At 37.7% G+C, this 20,702-nt stretch overlaps 1 protein-coding gene across 1 annotated transcript; it reads left to right on the top strand.

Annotated features, from left to right (window-relative positions):
• Positions 1-5,122: 5,122 nt before the first annotated feature.
• LOC122082790 (GATA transcription factor 26-like) lies at positions 5,123-13,358 on the top strand. Its single transcript, XM_042650564.1, is given in 9 exon segments — positions 5,123-5,723; positions 8,991-9,038; positions 9,041-9,358; positions 9,765-10,206; positions 10,849-10,921; positions 11,110-11,213; positions 11,627-11,813; positions 11,928-12,048; positions 12,849-13,358. Coding segments are annotated over 9 exon segments (1,638 nt in total). The 5' UTR covers positions 5,123-5,683; the 3' UTR covers positions 13,154-13,358.
• Positions 13,359-20,702: the final 7,344 nt, after the last annotated feature.

Below are 20,702 nucleotides of genomic sequence, written 5' to 3'. Positions count from 1 at the left end.
CCCCTCTCTAATAATAATATATATATATTATTATTATTATTATTATTATTATTATTATTATTATTATTATTATTATTTAGGAAAAAAGAAGCCTAAAATGCAGCATGGCTCCTACACCTAGAGGCAATAGGAGAAAATGACTATCCCACCCCTCATGAAAGGTGAAAAATCCTACCGGTGTCAAACGGCGCAATTTTACCAAATACGAATAAGGTGAAATCAAAATCGTTTTCATCCGGTTTCAATTTTAGCATTTTCTAATAGGTTTTTGTTATTCGGTTCACAATCGGTTTACATGCTGTTAATAGTGTGGTTTGCATCCTACAACTAGTGTGAATCTACATATATTAAATTTCCTAAAGAGTCCAGACAATATACTTTCCATGTAAAGACTATACATATGATAACTAATTAACTATGATCCTAGAGATTAGGAAATCATGAAGTGTGATTGTGTGAAAGGAAGCTCTCTTCTCGGGTTTTTTTTTTTTTGTCTTCCTTTTTTTTTTTGTTAATTTCTGGTTCTGAACCGAACCAAAATTATGGCCTATAAAACCAAAATCGGATCAATTTACTATGGTGCGGTTCAGTTCAGTTATAACCAATCGATTTCGGTTCCGATAAACGGTTTCGGTTATATTTTGATACCCTAATACTTCTACTCAAGGATTAAAGTATCGGTATCGGTCGTCATATCGTCAGCCAAAATTAAGATACGTATCCTAAAGATACGCACATAAATGGATAGGAAACATTTTTTTATACACACAGTAAATTAAGAGTATCGCACTAAGAATCCAAGGTTTGTAATTGCCCCATAAATGTAAAATCATTGTTCCCAATCTTGATTTCCACTTTAACAAGCATATGCTAATGCCTCATTATGTCTATCACTCTCCTTCCACAAAAGGGGCATGTATGTCATTTCATAAGAGAGAGGCAAGAGATAGACATAGGGAGGTGCTAGCATACACTATGCATCCTGGTAGCATTCTTTCTCCCTTTATTATTGTTAGAGAAAAGTTTATCTGAGCTATTGGGGTAGGGTATGTTAGCATTCATGTGTCTATCTCTCTCCTCACATGAAATGACTTCATTGCTCTCCTATGTATGAAACCATTTTGTTGTATCTCATTGATGCCTTTATGTGCTACTTGCTGAGAGAACCCTCTCTTTTATTATCATTATTAGGAAGAGGTTTGTTACCAGGATGCATGGCCCTTGTGCCAACGCGAGGGCCAATGGCAATGCATGAACAAGCATCCAAGGGGATGGAAGGGTGGTCATTGCAGTAGCCATGTGAGAGTGCACAGGGTGATGTTGCTAGGCAACGTTATTTTTCTCCTATTATTACTAGGGAACCTTTTCTCTGTCCGAGAGCACACCCTTGTGCCCAAACAGAGAGGGTATGAAATGACCACTGCACCTGTTCTCTTTGTTATTGCATACACACGTGTTCTTATCGTTGGGGAATTGATGCAGGGGTTACGGTCCCAAACAAAATCCATTTCTCATTATTATTATTATGCAAGCAAGGAATTTAAAAGTAGAAGAATGACTCTAAAAGTTAGTTTTGAAAAGCTAAAAATTAGGGAAAAAGCAGCTTGAAAGACAACAGAACCCTACGTTAGACATAAAGGAGGGGCAAAATGACTGCCCATGCTTCCTTGCAAAAAAATTGTCCATACTGATGCTTCCATGCAGTCATACTGCCCTTCAAAGAACCCTCTCTCAAAATTTATACTAATGGAGAGGGATAAGCACATCGTTCATATGCGGCAAAATAGTAAGTGACACCAACGAAGGCAAGAGTCAGGGCATCATAGAGGAGGAGTGTAGGTGATCATTTCAAAGGGGGAAAAGAGATAGACATATACAACGCTAACTTACCATACTCGGGCGGTGTGCCCAGCCTTCTCCCTAATTTAAAAAATAAAAAAATAAAAAAATAAAAAATAAAAATCATACCTCAGTGCCTTCCCATTTTGATCTAACAATGACAAAAGCTTATGTCTGCCATTTAAAAATTTGCCTTGGAAAACCTACCCAAGTGCCCAGCTCATGGGTTGGGGAATTGGCATGAGTCATGAATCATGATTGTTTGCGGGTCCAGTTTGGCTGGTGAACGGCTTGGATCATTTGAATGTAATTTACTACACCAATGAGAAACCTCCACTTGTCCGTTATTCACTTGATTGAGCTTAGCTTTCCTGGTGAGGCCCTCGTGCCTCCCACCTACCATGGCATAAGGTGCTTTGGGAATTGGGATAACTAAGAAAGACAGGGGTATATCCGGTATTTAGCTTAATGATCGAGCGTATATCCGTGAATTCAGGAAAGTTTCCCGTTTGCTTTAATTGGGTGGTTTGAAACAAACGTCCAATCACCGCCGGCAACGTTCCTGTTATTCCTCTAAGTCTAATTACTAAAATACCCCTTTCTATTTTCCAAATGGCGACAATGACATTAGTAAACGGACAAATGAGCCATGGAAATCTATTCTTGAATGAGCAGCTAATCATTGAAATGACCAAAATGTCCTCCACTTCCATCTAAAAATAACAAACTATCCTTAACTTTTGTTGCGACAGTACCAAACATGCTCTAAATATGGGGTTATAGGCCCCAGTGGCCCCACTTAGAAGGATCACTCATTGAATAGAAAGCTACCATGTTTGATGTAGTCTAGATCATATCTTTTTCGTATTTTTGACCAATATTAATATTTGTTGGACCCATCATTACGCTTTCAAACAACTCTGGAAAAATCTCCGCAATCACTGCACTATCGCAGTGAACATCAAGTGGTTGAGAGTTCTTTAGAACTTGCTTGGTTGTCCTAGTGACTGGATACTCATTGCATCTCATTGCTCACTGCAAATAATTTGAACCCCCAAAAATGTCAATACGTTTCACCTTTAAATTTGATTAGATTGTTTCTATTCCTCGGATCGACATTTTTCAAACACATTCATGAAATATTGTAATTTTTCTCTTAATTTATTTTTAGAAAAAAAAAAAATTCTACGTCCAGACACACCTGAGCGTGAAAATACTAAACGTATATGGGGGGTATTAAGTCTTTTCACACCTAATCGTGTCTAGGTATAAAGGGCGGACAACGTTTTCTTGCCCTAAATTTTTTTTTTTTAATGATCATAATTCAAATAGGAATGAGTCAATGTCAGACATTGATAGAGCTGTTTTTTGATATTTAAGTGTAAAATATTCTATTTTGGGGTCAAATTTAAATATGTAAATATTTAAAAAATAGACAGATGGCTCCATGAGGAAAATGATGTACCACTCAATTTGGAGCTAAAAGTTTCTAAATAAAAAATAGACCAAACAAGTCATTTATTCCTCTATTTGTGGTGATGAGATGTTCTTAACTTATTATTTTCTTCTTCCTGAAAAAAAGTATGTCCCATTAATTAGTCTGGACCATTTAATCAGTGGGCCATATAAACATCAAGTTAAGGCCATTAGATGGATCTAACCACCTAATCTATACCCATTTCTTCATTCCCTTCAAAGTTCTAGCAAATGGTCTCCCATAAATATGTTCCATAACCCTCTAAAATGTGGTCATATGATCCAGTGGTCTACATTTCAGAATATGATTGACTGCCAATGGATATGGGCCACTCTTGAAAGGCCCATATCCATGGATTCAGTGTACACTATCAGACGATTATGCCCCTAAAATTTTAGGGTTTTTTTTTTTAACCCCAGATGGCAACAATTATCCAGAATCGATCAAGTATTAATATCGATGTCAATTGATATTAATTCAATTCACGGATCAATACTGATTCCTAAAACCATGCCCATATCTCGAAAGTATGATATTCTACAAACTTAATCAAAATGCCAATAGCCCTGGAAGAAGGGGCAAAACACCCAAGAAGATAGGTCAATTGATAGAGATGTGTACCAATTAACCAGCGCCGTTAAGGATATGAAACATTACCCTTAGTTAATCCTTGGACAAGACCTTACTAGTTAGTACGACACACTATGACAATACCATGAGTAATGGAAGATGGGTTGTTGGTGGGAGGGTCATAACTGGAATTTCATTAAATTGGATATTTATGGGTCTTTTTGTCATTTCAATGTTTTGTGGCTATCCGTTCTAGAGTGATAAAAAATGCAAAATGGTCATTGGTTGAAGCGGAAATTGGGGGTTTCTTCCTTGCCGGCTTGCCCTGTTAAAGCCTAAAGACTACTACCCCTTTGTCTTTTTAATTTTTTATTCAAAAAAAATTAAGAATGAGTCGACCAAAGCCAAGCAGTTATGAGTTTTGGTGGGACCCACCAATGAATCTGACTAGGTAAAGATTTACAATTGGGAAGTTAATTTAACTAAAATATTTTATTAGGCAATTCAACTATATAGGGATGTGCATCATAGGACTTGCTACATCAATGCATTATAACCTCAATTTATATCTATATAGTATGTTTATAACCGTCATCTTTCTTGACTATCAGGCAGAAAAATATCATAATTTGATTATGGATGGCTAGATAAAACCGTGATTATCTTCTTTAAACAGAGTCAGTATATCGGACGGCCAGAATCTTAGAATAATATGATATTTGGGCCTAACCCACAGGATGAATGGCATTGATTGGAGCAGAATGATATTTGGTCTAATTTCCTAGAAAGGCCCCACAAGTCAAAGGTATTGATCATTGATGGCATAGGGCTGATATGAATAAGTGATGCAGAGTATCATCAATGTACAAATACTTTACTGGTTCAATCTGTGCTCATCAGTTCACACACTTTCAACTTGACACACAAATAGAGAAATTAATAATAATAAAAAATAAAAATAAATTCAAAAGGTAAGGATAAAATAAAAAGTTATTTTTCCCATCAACAACACGGTGAGTCAGATACAGAAGTATTAGCTTTTTCTTTTCCCTTTTTTCCTTCATGGCTTCATTTTTTTCTCAAAATAAATGAATGGAATTCTCCCTGTTTGTTTGGTTCTAGATTTGTTATTATTCAATTTTTTTTTTATTATTATTTGTATCTCAATTTTTACATATTTTTGTGGTTTTGATTTTTGAAAACAAAAGCGAAAAAGTCCAGAGTCAACAGGATATATGTAATAATAATATTCCTCTACTCACACCATTATAAAATTAAGAAAAAAATGATTTTTTTTTAAATAAAAAGAAAGAAATTGAAAGATTTTCCATAACATCAAAATAACAATGAAAGCTGCATTTACACCTATATGCAATTGATAGCTACAACTAGAGGTCATGGAAAGTTAGAAACAGTCTCCATTTCACCTTCCTTCCTCCACCTTTAATAGGATTCCTATAAGGGTATTTTCTCTTCCATTAGATTGTATAGGTTCCAGGCTAGAAACCCATTTCAATCCTTCTGAATTTTCTTTGATTCTGCTATTTTATGCAATTTTCTCAAGTCTCAAGACATACTTTCCTGGGTTTTTGGTATCTTCTGCAAACTCTACCTGGGTTTTAGCAGAAAGGCTTACAGACCCAGTAATATTCACTAAAAAGGGTTGAGAGAATAAACGTTTTTTTTTTTCCCTTCTCTTTTTTCATTTTTTGTTGAATTATCGGCAAGAAAATCAGTTTTATTCCTCCATTTTTTGTTTTGGGAATCTTTGTTTGGAGATTAAGGAGTGGAAGACGCATGGGTAAGCAAGGACCTTGCTACCACTGTGGAGTTACAAGTGAGTCTTTGTTCGTTTTCCGTGTTCTCTCGATTTTTTTTTTCCTGAATATTCAAGGAAAATATTGGATCCTTTTTTTTTTTTATTACTTTTCTCTCTTCTTTCGTTCATAATTGGGATTTATGAATTTGAATAAATAAGTAATTTTATGGAGGAAGGACCAATATGCTTGTGTATTTCAATGAGACTGTTCGAACCAGAAGAACAATAAGGATATGTGGGGAAATATGCATCTCTTTTTTCTTCTTAATCTTGTCATTTCTAAATTAAATTGAGTGAAAGAATTCTATTGAGTGCTTTGTTTCTCTTTGAATGTTTATACTAGTGAATTTCTGTATATAATTGATTTTTCTCTCCTTCCCCCAGTCCCACTTCTTCTTTGGTGTCTATTTTCCGCTGAACCTCTAGTCCCTTAGTGTAGTTGTGCTAGTGATATTGCAGATACAGTGAAAATGGTTGTTAACAGAATCTACCCTTTGATTCTTTCTGTTCTATGTACTCTGGTGAACCCATGTTTGAAATCCTTTACTGCTTCTAGGAGAAATTTTCCAAGTTTTGTGCTCTTCTTGCTACATTCAATAATGACTTCTGAACATCCACCCTCATGTTCCTCCCAAATCATTTTCTCTGTTCTATCTGTTTCTTGGAATAGATAATTTCAGTGAGCTCTCAAATCAGTGCTAACCATTTACTACATTTTAACAATTCTATTTTCTACCTGAAAGACCCTTTTCGCACTTCTAATTGTATCTTTAAAGCTAATTATCAAGTGCTTACAACAGTGAATGTCACTGCCATGAACTACTCACTTATAAAGAAGTCTGTTTTTTTGTTTGCTGGACTTGTAGTCCTTCCAAAATGCCTTTTTTGTAGACCTAGTTCATTACAGTTAGAAGTTTCAGGGAGTGGTCCTCAATATCAATATTCTTAACTTAGTATGTCCTTTGAAGAGCTTAGGGTCTAAATGAGAAGATTTAACCTCAGATGAATTTGGAAAGGATGAGGATATGTTTGGTAGTTTCTACACCTCTCATTTTAGCTAAACACTGGCAAATATTGCTGTTGAAATGATGAACACCCAAAACATTGGAACTGCTATCACCATTATCATAATAATGTATATTTGGTTAGGCTGAGCTTTTAGCCCAAATGATATTGCTTTGGCATCAACCTCGCGGTTAACTCAGGCCCAGCATTATTCTCGTTTCAACTGTGAATTGTGCCACGGCATCCTAAGGACTTGTAAATATATTTCTTTGATATTCTTTAACTTGTGCTCTGTGGTTCTTTATTTCTTTAATGTGTTGAACTCCAGATAATGGGGCATCTCCATGTTTCCTTTGTTAAACATCTTATCAAAGGTTTTGTTCATTCAGGCTTCATTCCTTAGCTTCGTCGCCCTGTTTCAATAGTCTGATAATTCTTATTTGATACATTTTCTCTCTCCATCCTTTGCTGCAATTGTGGGGATTGGTTGGATGGTTAACTGTTGAGTGTTGATTTCAGGGGCTTAGAAATATAAAAACTGTAGAAGAGGTGTTTCTTGATACAAGTTTGGGGCTATAAGTGCATGTACAATATCATAAGATCTAGTGAAAGTAACCTCACATGCCTAGATGGCTTTCACCACTTTTCCTTTCCTCATTATGTGTTGCACATGATTGAGCATTGGCACAGTTGTGGAATGTTGAATTCACAAAACTTAAAAATCCTTGACATAAAAAAGAGAGGTGTATGTTGATATAGGTATGGGGTTATGGTTTCATAAATGGACATTATCATATTATCCATTAAAAATAGCCTCAAATGCCTAGATAGTATTATATTCTTCGTATGATCTCTCCACTGAGAAGAGCAAAACTTAATAGTTCATTTTGCATTTTTTTTTGGGGGGTGGGGGGAGAAAAATTGCTTCCTATCTTACACATGTTTGACATGGGGACTTCACCAAGTACAAATGAATTGATGTGAGCAAACTACTGGATTTCCTGTCACTCGGTTTGTTAGTGATGGTTGGGAAGACAAGTTCTCTAGGGTCGATCTTGAGAACGCAATAAACAGACAACCTCAATATCATCTTTTTTTCCTTAAACAATTACCTGCAGGTGAGTTAATAGTCTGATTTGAAGTTGGTATGGTTTTCTAAGTCTTCAATGCATGGATCATAACCAATGTTACATTACGTATGGTATGGTTCAAATTGTCATCTTTCTCAGTATGAAATTTTGTGCCTGTAAGATATGCATATCGGAATCAGTTATCTGTCAACCCTATACTAGTCCTAATACATACCTCAACTAGAGCCCTTATGCATGACTTGGGAAGTTGGAGCCATTCTATTTGAAATATACAGTGTTTTGGTTTTTGCTGTTATTTTCCAGTGTGAAGGACCAAGTGATGAACTAAATGTGATCATATGAGAATTGGATGTTTCCAATAGATCCGTGACTTAGAATAGTAACCATCTTACTGCTAGAAAAAATTAGTGCTTGATGTTTTTCACTTTTCAAAGGATCAGAGTGACTTGGTTTTGCAGTGCAGAATCCTAGGATCCATATAGACTTTCCAGTTTCGCCTGACCATTTGTCATGTGCTAGATAGGGCTGTGTGGCATGAAACATCCTATATGTGGGCTTTTATAGCATGTATTTGCTGGAGTTTTGCAAACACTATTCAATGGAAAGACTAATTTTGAGCTTGCATGGTGTGCAATTGTGTGCACGCACACTTCAGTCTTGCAAAAGAGCACAGGTATCCTCAGAGGCTCTGTTTGAGTTACTAACAGTCATGAGGTGGTTCCATTGTACTCTTGGTGGGCCTTCATAGCATTGTCTGTGCAACAACCCTGGCCATGCTATGCAATAGAGACATTCTTTAAGCACATGGGATGTTCAGTGATTTTGCATATAGTCTTTAGCCATTTGAGTCATTATTTTTCTCTCAAATCACTTGCAAATCAAATTTGAAGATTGTCCTTCATAGGAAGACTTGCAAGACATACAGCTTTAGTAATATTGCTGCTAAAGAAGATGTGTTTTAAGCTGTTGAGAAATGGAATCTCATTAAGATGAAACTGTGATTATTCTTTAACTTTGAAATGAAGCCATTGAGAGTTATGTAATCTTTGTCTTCAAGCTCCTTTTTCATAGCTGGATGGGAGGGCTTCTTTCCTTTTTGTTATTCTACATTTAATCCATTCTACAGGTTTAGTTGCTCTTGGTTTGATGTTTGTTTTAATTCATTGCTGACAATCAAGTAATGCAACAGGCACCCCTCTTTGGCGTAATGGACCACCGGAGAAGCCAGTACTGTGCAATGCTGTGGTTCTCGATGGAGAACAAAGGGAACACTTGCAAACTACACCCCACTACATGCCCGGATAGATACGGATGATCTTGAAGAGTACAAAGTTCCCAAAGTGAAAATCGTATCCATCAAGGCTAGAGATTTGAAGTTACAGAAAAGAAAACAAACTCATGATAATGTGGAAATGCAAGGGGAGGCCCAAGAATGTGACCAGAACTTCCGGAAGGTTCTGGAGGATGATGCAAGTAATAGATCAAGTTCAGGATCAGCCATATCATACTCTGAGAGCTGTGCCCAGTTTGGTAGTACAGATGCAAGTGATTTAACAGGTTGGACTGTCCTTAAGAGTGTTGTGGGTCCTATGTTAATTTTATTGGAGCTTCATTGAGATACTTAGCTGTAAGTTTTAAATCTGTAAGGTAATAGGTGCATATTTGTTCAATTTGCCTTAATTGCTGGTGATGGACTTCATCATTGGAAGGCAGAATCGGATAAACAACCCATGTCACTTGTGACATAAAAAGTGATATCCTGGCTGGAATGTGAATTAACCTTTGGAGAATGCACGGAACCAAATTTGTTTCCTATATTGGATAAAATCAAATTTGTTTCATCTATGCACATTCAAGTAATTGTGATGATCTCATGATCAGATTTCATTCATATAGTGTATAAACTCATTGCTTGGATCCTTTTGTACATTTTTCCCACTTTATCCAATTAAATATTTTTCAGGGCCAGCCCAATCCGTCGTGTGGGATACACTGGTGCCATCAAGGAAGAGGACTTGCGTGAGTCGCCCCAAGCCATCTCCTGTTGAAAAGCTGACAAAAGACCTATGCTTTATTTTACATGAGCAGCAGGCTTCATCTAACTTCTCTGGATCTTCGGAAGAGGACTTGATTTTCGAAAGTGACACCCCAATGGTCTCTGTAGAGATAGGGCATGGAGGTGTTCTCATCAAGCACCCAAGCTCGGCAGCTCGAGAGGAGGAATCTGAAGCCAGCTCCCTTTCAGTAGATAACAAACCTAACCCAGTAAATAAGGTTTATTGGGGTTCTGCATCTCTTCCTGTACATAATGATGATGATGATAAAGGCATAACTTTTCCAAGCATCAGCAATGAGAAACTGAAGAAGTCTACTGGACAAGGGGTACAACAAGACCACGCCAAAAGGTTCTTACTGATAATTTTGTTTTAAGTTAAAAGTGACTAGAGATTCTCATTAGTCATCCTAATTTTCCAGCAATAGTGGGGAATCAAGTATGGATATGTCTTATGGGCCCCTGATGCTTAACTGGTAGTGCCCTGGTAGAATGAGGCCCCAATTTTACTGGGTATATCCATGTGCTCATAAGCTCATATGGACTAGGTATGGCAAAGTGCTTAGGCTCAAGCTATAACCACCTAGTGACTGCTCTTGGATGTTCAGTGGAATGAGAAGGGTTCATCGGAACTTAGTTATGCAATACAAAGATTAGGGGCAGTTTAATCATTGGAAAGTATTCGGTGAAGAAACGAAGGGATTGTTTTCTCTTTTTTACAGAAGCCTTTCAAAACCACGCACTTGCTTTATTCATCTCCCACAAAAGCCGGAAGCTAAAAAAATACCTAAGATGAAGCTTATGCAGAAAGTTCAACTTATTTCGATGACAAATGCAAATTTTTTTTGGCTGGCATCTCTTTGGATGCAACATATAAGCATTTTTAGGCTTAGTTTAAGCTAATGACCTAAGCTCACACAATCGGATTAGCCGAATCTAAAGCCTTCTTATGAACTGGATCTCACTTCTAGTATTGGTGTCTTTGACATTGCAGGGACAAATGTCTTGTTGAGAGATCACAACTTCTACGAAGTTGCAACTCACCACTCAAATCCTTAAATCTAAAAGTAAGATTACACTTCTAAACTATTTATATGATTGTATGAAGAAGCAATTCCTCCATTCTGGATGTTCTGCATCTACTAGTTTCATTCATTGTGATTTGATGAAAATCGATTGTTGGAACAGGAATTGTTGGTGTGTTGTTTTGTCCTCAGTTGTTGTGTAGCTCACATGATTCAATCCATGTTTGTAGGATGTTCTTAGCTTTGAGGAGTTTATGGGTCATTTGACTCGTGAAGAACAAGGGCAATTGATGAAGTATTTACCTCATGTGGATACTTTCCGGCTTCCTGATAGGTTAGAGCCCTTTTTAAGATCTTTTTTTTGTTAATGGTGATGCAAAAAAAAAAAGAACCTGAATATATGATCTGATACGAATGCATTGGGCCATAAGCAATACTTTATACATCGAATGTGACAAATAGTTTATCGCTTTTTTTGTATTACTGGGAAGACTATTTCTCTATGATTTTATATATTGAAATTACAGAACTGAATCTCATTAAAATCTATTTCTCATATTGTATGCAATAAAATGTCATTACTTATTTCTGATGCTTTCAGATTATTTTCTCATTTATGTTGTTTTCCATAAGTTTTTCAATGCAAAACCACTTTGCATAATGTCATCTAATATGTGAATTGTAAATTTAAAAGTTCATTGCTTATGCTTCAAAACTAATTTCTGTATCATGCTAGCATATTTATAGCCTCAAAAGCATGTTTGATAGCCCTCAATTCAAGGAGAACCTATCGTCCTTCCAGCAATTGCTTGCGGAAGGGGTCTTTGATCTCTCTTTCTCAGGAGTGAACGATGAAGACTGTAAAGCTCTAAAGAGGCTTGTGTTGGTCAATTTGGCAAAGTCAAAATGGGTAGAACAGTATAATCTGCTCAAGGTATTTCTATACGATAGTGATCTTATATCCATGAAGTTAATTTGATATGGTTTATTCGGAAATTGAAAAATATTGTTTTCTACATAATTTCGTTCTTTGATTTCTTGGCTCTAGGATATAAGAGGTACAAAGATAAAAGAAGATAAGGGAGTTGCAAATGGAATCAGCCTCCCAGGGTCAAGTGATCTTAAACCTGGCAAAAGACCACGGGATGGCCAAAATTATTACTTTTCAGGTAAGACATTTCCCAATTTACCATGTCTTTCTTTATACCTTGTGCAAACTTATTTATGGAAACTATGTACATTTCTTCACACAACTACATATCTGCAACTGTTACAAGTAAAGACCTCACCGTATCTCTTATCTTCTTTTTTGATACTGTACTGCAATACATTTTACATATTTAGATCTAGATTTACATGACTATAAATAGGGTTGTTCAGTAGGGCTCACTGATATATCATTCAAATTGTTCAATCAGCAGGCCATGTATGGGACAGTATATAAGCCTCAAAGCAGACCAGCTATAACACCTTGAACTTTCTTTTAGGGCCAAACTTAGGCTGCTGAATGGATCAAGGTTATGGTTCCCATGAACACGCAAAAAGAAATGAATAAAAGCTCGACAGTCAAGAGACATTTTTCCGCTTTCCACTGTAGTTTGAGATTTCTGTAATCCAAATATTCAGTCATCAACAAAGCTGCAGCTGCAGCTGTTTGAGTCAAGGACTTGATATGAGTCCATCTATCCTTTGCATCGGTTTGTGCAAAAAATAAATTAACTCCTGTTATTAACTTTATCAATTTAAAATGAGTTATCATCACCTAGAGGTGATAAAAGAAGTCAAAAGCTCAAGAAAATTAACCTTGTAAAACCCTTTGACATATATACATTTTTGCTTCAATCTGACAAGCCTATGGTGGAAAAATAAACATAATTCTATCCCATCAATCATAAATCAATAGTTGTTCCTAAAAACCTGTTATGTACTCCATAAAGATTTTCTTTAACAGATATCTTGTATATTTCAGAACCAAAAGCCAGTATGAAAAGCCCCAGGAGGGGGTTCATGAGGGCTGGTTATGAGACTAAGGATCCTGTCGACAATGATGGCTCTTGCTTCAGTCCAAGAACCTTATTTGCTCTACCTACTGATGGGAGCTCTCTCATACTGGATTCTTTTCAATTCACTGATGACAGTTCTGATCAAGTTCTACTATTGGATATTCCATCCAATGGTGCCTTCCCTCAGGCGGAGCTTCTACCCACATCAAGTTTCAGCACTCAACAGGAAGGCACTTGCAGTGTAGGACACCAAAATCTTAGACGTCCGTGATATTGCTTGTTCATACCGTACTTTTTGAATAACAAGAGCGTGTACACTTCTGCTGGGACCTGGGGAGAGTATCCATGGTCCATGCTTTTTGCTTGTTAGAGTGAAGGGGTCTATGTAAATGCAGTTTCAAGGTTTCTTTTCTTACTAAACCTGCTGATTCCTGGATCAGTATCCTGACCTGTTAATGCTTTGGATTGTTGACGAATGTGGGTGGATCTCTCTCTCTTTTTTTTTTTTTTTGGGTCCCCTTCTTTCCTCTTGTTTTCTGTATAGGTTGATAGGAGTTTGTAATATATAGCTCAGTATTGTAGAGAAAGCGTTTTCCTCTAGAGCTTGAAGGAGAAGAGTTCAACATGTACTTATTTTAGTCGTTGCCTTTGAAAATAAAATTTGAGATAGGCTTTAATAGCTCACTTTTATAATACTATGAAGGAGTTTTTCTCATCTAAAATAATATCTTGGATCATTTTTGAGTGAAAAAGTTCTGCCACTTTTTTTTTTTCTTTGAAAAATGATTTGTTAAGAACAGGAATGCTAAATAGTGCATACTTAGCTCCGCCATGGCTCTTAAAGCTGTAATGTTAAGTTAAAACTGTCAGGTTGAAGCTCATGCCAAGATGTGTCTCAGCTTCTTTCATTGCTTGTTAAGAATCTAATTGTTGGACATAACTGTTAATTAGAACTTTAATTATACCATGTAGGAGTTGCTAATACAGGTTGTGGATCAGTGCTTGTTGCCTAGGTTTGGAGATGTGGTCTTCAAATATCACTCCTGAAGTTGTTGTCGCAGCCACATTGTTACTCTTTTTAACTACAATGCTATATATAGCAGTTAGGAACATTGTGGACCACCATAAGAATGAAACAGGTTTTCATAAGCAATTGATTGATGGGCTTTCTAAAACCTTATCCTTTTCTTATGTAACAATGTGAGGGAAGCAGTATTTCAGATTTGGGGCAAAGCTGGGAAAGCTTGGGATTGCCATGGGGCTTCCTTGATTCTGAATTCAAGGAGAGGGATAATCAACTGTCAATTGATCTTATAATTATTGGCACTATAGACTTATTTATGTAGGGTATAGAACAAAAGTGTTTTACTGCATCTTTGGAATCAAATAGGAAGTGGAAGTTTCCAACAAAAAAAAAATAATTATAAAATACGCTCTCTATGCTCAGAGAACAAGTCTTTCTATGAGGGTGATTCATTATGATTGAGAAATGAAATGTGGTTCCTAGCTCTTCTCCGAACAGTGGTGAGATTAAAATATAGAGTATTAGCATCCCCTTCTCGTCCTATTATGCATCAGCTGATTGATTGGGCCGAATACACTGTCTAGCTTTGGTTTTGATCTCCAATGGCTTAATCTGGTCATGTTTTGTGTGGAGAGCACTCACTTGGCTATTCTCCTCAAGGGTTCCCCATTGAGGTCTATGCAAAGGTGATCCTCTCTCTTCTTATTTGTTCTTGTTATGTGCTGAGGTTTTATCATCTATCAATTGCTCTTCATCACAAGAATATACATGGTATTCCTCCCTCTCGTCTTGGGGATCCTATTCCCATATGGCCTTTGCAGATGATCTCATTCTTTTTGGGCGTGCTAATAGCGAAGAAATTCATGTCTTTCAATCTATCTTGAACACTTATTGCTCTTACTCAGGGCAAGCTCCGAATATTAGCAAAACTCGAGCTCATTTCAGCCCAAATGTCTCATCTAGTTTTCCTCATTTTTGAGAGATTCCAGATTCATTCTTCTTCGAACATTGATTCCTATCTTGGCATTCCGTTCTTAAACAAAAGAATTACAAACTCTCATTGCCAAGAATTATTTCAAAGGGTGAATTCTCGTCTCTCATTGGAAATCCAAGTTCCTAAGTTTTGCGGGAAAGCAAGTATTAATCCAAAGTACTCTATCAACATTACCTCTCTGCTATATGTCTTGCTTTAAATTGCCAATTACTGTTTGTAAATCATTGGATACCTCTCGCAGAAATTTTTTCTGGTCAAATGGGGAGAGTAAATTGTTCCCACAGTTAGCTGGTCTAAGATCTATAGATGTAAAAAATCTGGTGGATTGAACATTAAGAGTTCTTCTAAGATGAAATAGGCTTTATTGGCAAGCTTGGGAATTTTGCATGGGTCGTATGATGAAAGCAAAATATTTCCCTACATGGTTGATAAAATCATTTCAACTCCAATCTCTGTTCTGGTTGTGATGATCATTATGTTTGGGCTCAAACTGCTTCTGGGAAATTCACTGTTTCTCAGTAGACAGGTTGACATTGGAATTTCATGATTCGACAACTAATCATATATGGCAGCAGTGTGGCATATTCCAATGCTTCTAAGGCCCGTATGTTTATTTGGAAGCTTCTGCTCGAAAGCATTCCTATTCCAGCTATTTTGAATCAGAGGGGGTTTAATCTCAATAATCAGTGCCCATTTGCTCGACTCTGGAGATGACTTTAGATCATATTTTTCTCAGTTGCCCATTTACTTCAAGTTGACATTTGTTGGAAACCTCCACCTCAAGGCATTATCAAAATTAATGTCGATGGTTCCTCGCTCGGATGTCCGGGAGCTACTAGTATTGGAAGAGTACTTATCAAGGGCGTTTATTATTGGTTTTTCCGAATACATGGGTACTACCTATGCTTATGTGGCTGAAGCCCTGCAGTTCGAAGAGTTCTTTGGCGTAATTCAATGTGACTTTCAGAATATCATTGTGGAAGAAGACAATCTTCTTATCATCAACTGTTGAAGCAACTTCAAAGTCAGACTACATGGAGGATTAGTCATATTGTCTTACTCTATCCCGGCAATTCAACTATATTGAAATTGTTCATGTCTTGTGCGGCAAGGGAACTTTTCGGCTGATTGATTAGCAATTTTGGATCTCTAATAGGTCATCCTTTTTTTGGTAATCTTCTCCCCCACCTTTTCTCCCCCATCTGTTATTAGCTGATTCCATAGGAGTTGTTCATCTTAGAACTGTATCTAACTTTCCCTTAATATAAGCTTTTTTTTTTCTCACCAAAAAAGAAAAAAAGAAAGAGAACAAGTATATTATCTTGAAAGGTTGATTAGAAGTAACGGTAAGGCATTTGGTTAGAAATGAAGTCAAAGGAAGCGTATTGAAAAATTATAATCATTAGTAAAAGGGGTAGAATAGGTACTTCAATTTTTTGGTAGGGGTAGAATAGGTAGTTCATTTGAAGTGTATTTTAAGTCTTAAAAAAAAAATTGGGAAATGACATCACTACTTAACAGTCTTTGATTAACGGGAGAGTCAAGTGTAATTCCTGATACAAGGGGGAAGTTCTCAGGGTAGGTTATTGTAATTCTCCCTTTCCAAACCCCCTATAAAAAATCCATATTCCTTAATAAAAGACAAGGTTAAAGGTTAGGGGGAAGTTCTCAGGCGAGGTTATTGCAATTCTTAAGAAAAGGATTAGGTTTAGATCGAAACCGAAAAATCTTACATTGAATCGTTTACACTAGAATCAACGATTAACACTTTACCATCACACATGAGCCATAAGAGACATGAATAAAAAATTTAGTTGGGCTTCGATACAAGAGGGAAGGAGAATTAACATGGTTAAATTTAAGGATGTCAATTGGTTTGGTATCCTTTACCAAAAAAAAAAAAAAAAAAAAGCCAACTTTGGTTTGATTTTTATTCGATTTAGTTCCAATTTGAGAACTTTTACATCTTTATAAAATAAAAAAAATTCTTATTTGTTAGGTCATAATTGACTAAACCTTTTCCAAACATTAAAAAATAGAGTTTACAATCCACATTGATTGAAATATTAAAAAATAATATAATTTAAACTACCCCACTTCCATAAAATCAAGAATCGCATCCATTTTAATGCTCAACATGACTTCATTGACCCCCATGTTGGTATAGGGTCACATGACAAGGTATGACTTAGCCATTAGGCTTAGTAAGCCAAGTTTCTAGAAATTCTACCAAAGTGTGGAACTCTAGGTTGGAAGTAACCGTTGGATGTAAGACACATGTACATATCCTAGCCATTCATTGTAACTATGAGTGCCTACAAATAGAGGTGCTCTCCAAGCCTTGTACTCAAGCTTTCTAAGTGCAACACAAGTTCATTCTTTCCAAACTCACACTTGTGTTCACTTTTTCTCTTTCCAAGTCCCTTAAGGAGTGTATTTAGTTATAAGGGAGCCTGATAGGAGATATTATATTAAACGTTTCAGAAGTGCACGATGCAGCAACATGTGAGCAAAATTGTGGAAGGGAGGCCCAACACAGGGAAGCAAAGGAGGAGCAAAACAAGTCCGTGGACGTTGTGGTGCTATGGAGCAAGTGGGGGAGCTCGAAGGCCAGATGGGGGAGCTCAAGGATCCCTATAACTGTTCTCAACACATAGCAACCATTAAAAGGAGGAGCTTGCAACCTTCAAGGCTTAAGTGTGGGAGGAGATTGCCACATTCAAGGATATGTAGGAGGGCAGTGGCCAGGGTAGCCACTACTTCTCATAAAATGCCTAGGGTGGAGGCACCAAGGCCTAAGCCATTTTTCGAGAAGAGAGATATGCGAGAAGTCGACAACTTCTTTTGGCATATGGAGAGGTACTTTGAGGCAATAGAACTCGATGATGAGACATCAAAGGTACGGACTATTAATCTCTACCTTACTGATAAGGAAGAACTCTTTAACTTATGGATGGCTCAAGGCTGGGTGGCAGGAACTACAAGCGAGGCGTGAGGACCTTTTAGCCATTACAGGGTGGAGTCATTGGTGGAGAAAATGTGGAGGAGAAAAAGGGTCCAAGACCTACCCTCCAAAGGAAGGCACTAGTAAACCATCTTTAAACAAGGAGGGTAGACCCAGGCACGACAAGAAGGACAAGTTTACACCTAAAGACAAGTGCTTCTTGTGTGATGGGCCACATTGGACCAGAGATTGCCACAAGAGAAAGGCTCTTAATGCCTTGCTTGAAGAGAAAAAAGGAGGGAGGATGGCTCAAGGCAGTCAACTCCCAAGCGCGTCCCATACATGGCATTACTCTAGGGGTTGAGATGAGTATTATGACGTGAAAAAACACTGTAAGAGGCTTCCACCTAGGAGGAGGTGGATCATGCCATCGAGTTGGAGCTAGGTCCCAAGCCACAGAATGGCATCTTATAGAATGTAGCTAAGGAAGCAACTCAAGGAGTTACTGGATGTGGGATTCATTTGTCCTTCTAAAGCTCCCTACAGTGCCCTGGTTCTCTTCCAACAGAAACATGGTGGACAACACTTGAAGACCATCTTCAAGGAACTAAGGGACCGCAATTCAAGAATGGGAGCCACTACCAAGATGACGAGCTAAGGTCTTTCTTTGGAGTTTATTCAAGGTTACTCAAGAAAGGCAGTCCACTCACCACTTACTAAAGAAGAACCGACTATGGGTTTGGTTAGACACGTAAGCTAGGCAAGGCTAACGAGGTGGCCGATCGCTTAGTAGGAAGGTGGAGTTAGCTTCCCTTAGCCAACCAATGACACTAAATGGGTTGGCCACCGAGGATAACGGCACACACGGGCATTGCTAGAAACGGCTTATTATTGGCCTTAGATGCTGGATGACATAGAGGTCTATCAAGGCTATTTCTAAAGCACGTCGTCAAGCATTGGGGTGTGCCACGATCCATAATAAGTGATCGAGAAACCAAAGTCCATTCGAGATTACCACGGGACAAAACCCTTAATGCCAAACACGGTGATGACTGGCTACACAGGGAAGAGCCCTTCGATGTTTAACATTGTCAAAGAGTGGCAAGCAAAGCTAGATGAAGGTTAGTGATTTGGTACTCGTGAAGCTCCTACCTCAATGTAAGCCTATTAAAGCCATACCATGGAGAGTGAGGTAAGTTTGGAACCTGTTGACTCTTTATGGTAGTTCCAAGACCATATACAAAGGTTCCACAAAGAAGACGAGTGAGGACGTGTCGACTAAGGTGGCATCACTTTTGCATTTCGCTTCCACTACGGACTCTGCCTTGTCAAACACTCATATAACCATGAGAGAGAGAGAGAGAGAGAGAAGAAGACGACGACGACGGTAGGCCAGAAAATGGCCACACCTTCTTCATGACTGTCTTGTCAAGTGGGGAATTGCAAGAGGTGCTTACAAGGTCATAAAACGTGAGTAATCAATCTCCTCACTTAGGTGTGTCAATCAATCGAACTGGTGGTTTAGTTTCAATGTGGGAATGACGAAGTCGAAACTAAACCAATAAGGAAATTTCCTTCTTGTAACCAAGAGAGAGTGAGAAGAAGAAGAAGACTAAGAAGAAGAAGAAGAAGACTAACGCCGTAACCAAGAGTAGGGAACCAATAAGGAAATTTCCTTTGTCAACAACGAATGCATGTGGATTCGTTGTGTTAGCATTGTGGGGTTGAAGAAAAGACTCCAGCTCATGTCTTTCTAAATTGTTCTTTTGCAAAAGTTGTATGGTTTCAGAAGCTTTCTATCCCACAGGGTGAGTTTAAGTGATATTTCTTCTATTCATTCTTGGATAAAAAGTTGGGATGCTTTCAACCACTGTGGGAAGAAACAAAGCAAAGAATGCCTTAGCTTGTGTGCCTTTCTCATTTGGTACCTTTGGAGGACCAAGAACAACCTTATTTTTTCTCAAGAGACTTGGACTCCATCTGATGTGATTATAGCTGCTCATAGGGTCCATGATGGTAGCAAATTAAAGGGTGGTTTAGCCTCATATTCCTGTTTCAGCTGCTGAGGTTAGTAGAACATGGACAGCTCCTCCGGTTCCTATCTACACCGGTCGTCAACCTCCTCAAGTTCTGCTCCATGGCTCACCTGAACTGCAAGTAGATCAACAGGCAAGCGACAGAATTTGGTCCTATTCGATTATCCTCCATAAAATTATCCACAAATACCTGGTTCTAGCATTGCTAACCATTGGAACTGCCGTTGAGCTCATCATAACCCGTGCCGCCATTCATCTTCTTGTGTCACTCTCCATTGGAATACCTATCATTCTTTTTCATGCGGTTTTGAGAGTAACTGATGATCTTTCTGTGAATGAGGAGGCTTCTTCAGCAGGGGAATTGGTTCCCTTAGTGTACAAGGAAATCCACCATGACCATGATTCTGAATCAGAATCACCGGTTTAGTTTAATGTACAAGTATATTACTTTGTCCAGAGCTCGTGAGATTAGTTACATATTTTAGCTAAAATCAATTGAAGATCTATAGAAATAAGAGTGGAATTTGTTGATGTTACATGGAAATTATGCTCCTCTTTTCCCTCCAGCTTCATTCATTAAAGGAATGGAAACATATATAGATCCTTCATGTTTAAGTGAAGTAGACATTCATTTTCTGCACAATACGGGATCCATATATAATATCAAAGTTTTACAAAACAATACCTATCCTCATACAAATAGATCAACTTACATACTGAAAAAGACACCTCTGTTTCAAAAGTTTCAGCTTTGGCCTATCCAGGGTTTCAAAATTCAAACTGACCCGGTACTTCTAATGAAGATGTCTCTGATTGTCCGGT

Source organism: Macadamia integrifolia, chromosome 6 (genome assembly GCF_013358625.1).
Source record: "Macadamia integrifolia cultivar HAES 741 chromosome 6, SCU_Mint_v3, whole genome shotgun sequence".
NCBI lineage: Eukaryota > Viridiplantae > Streptophyta > Magnoliopsida > Proteales > Proteaceae > Macadamia > Macadamia integrifolia.
The sequence above is the reverse complement of the archived record's forward strand: the minus strand, read 5'-3'. Positions and strand labels throughout refer to the sequence as shown.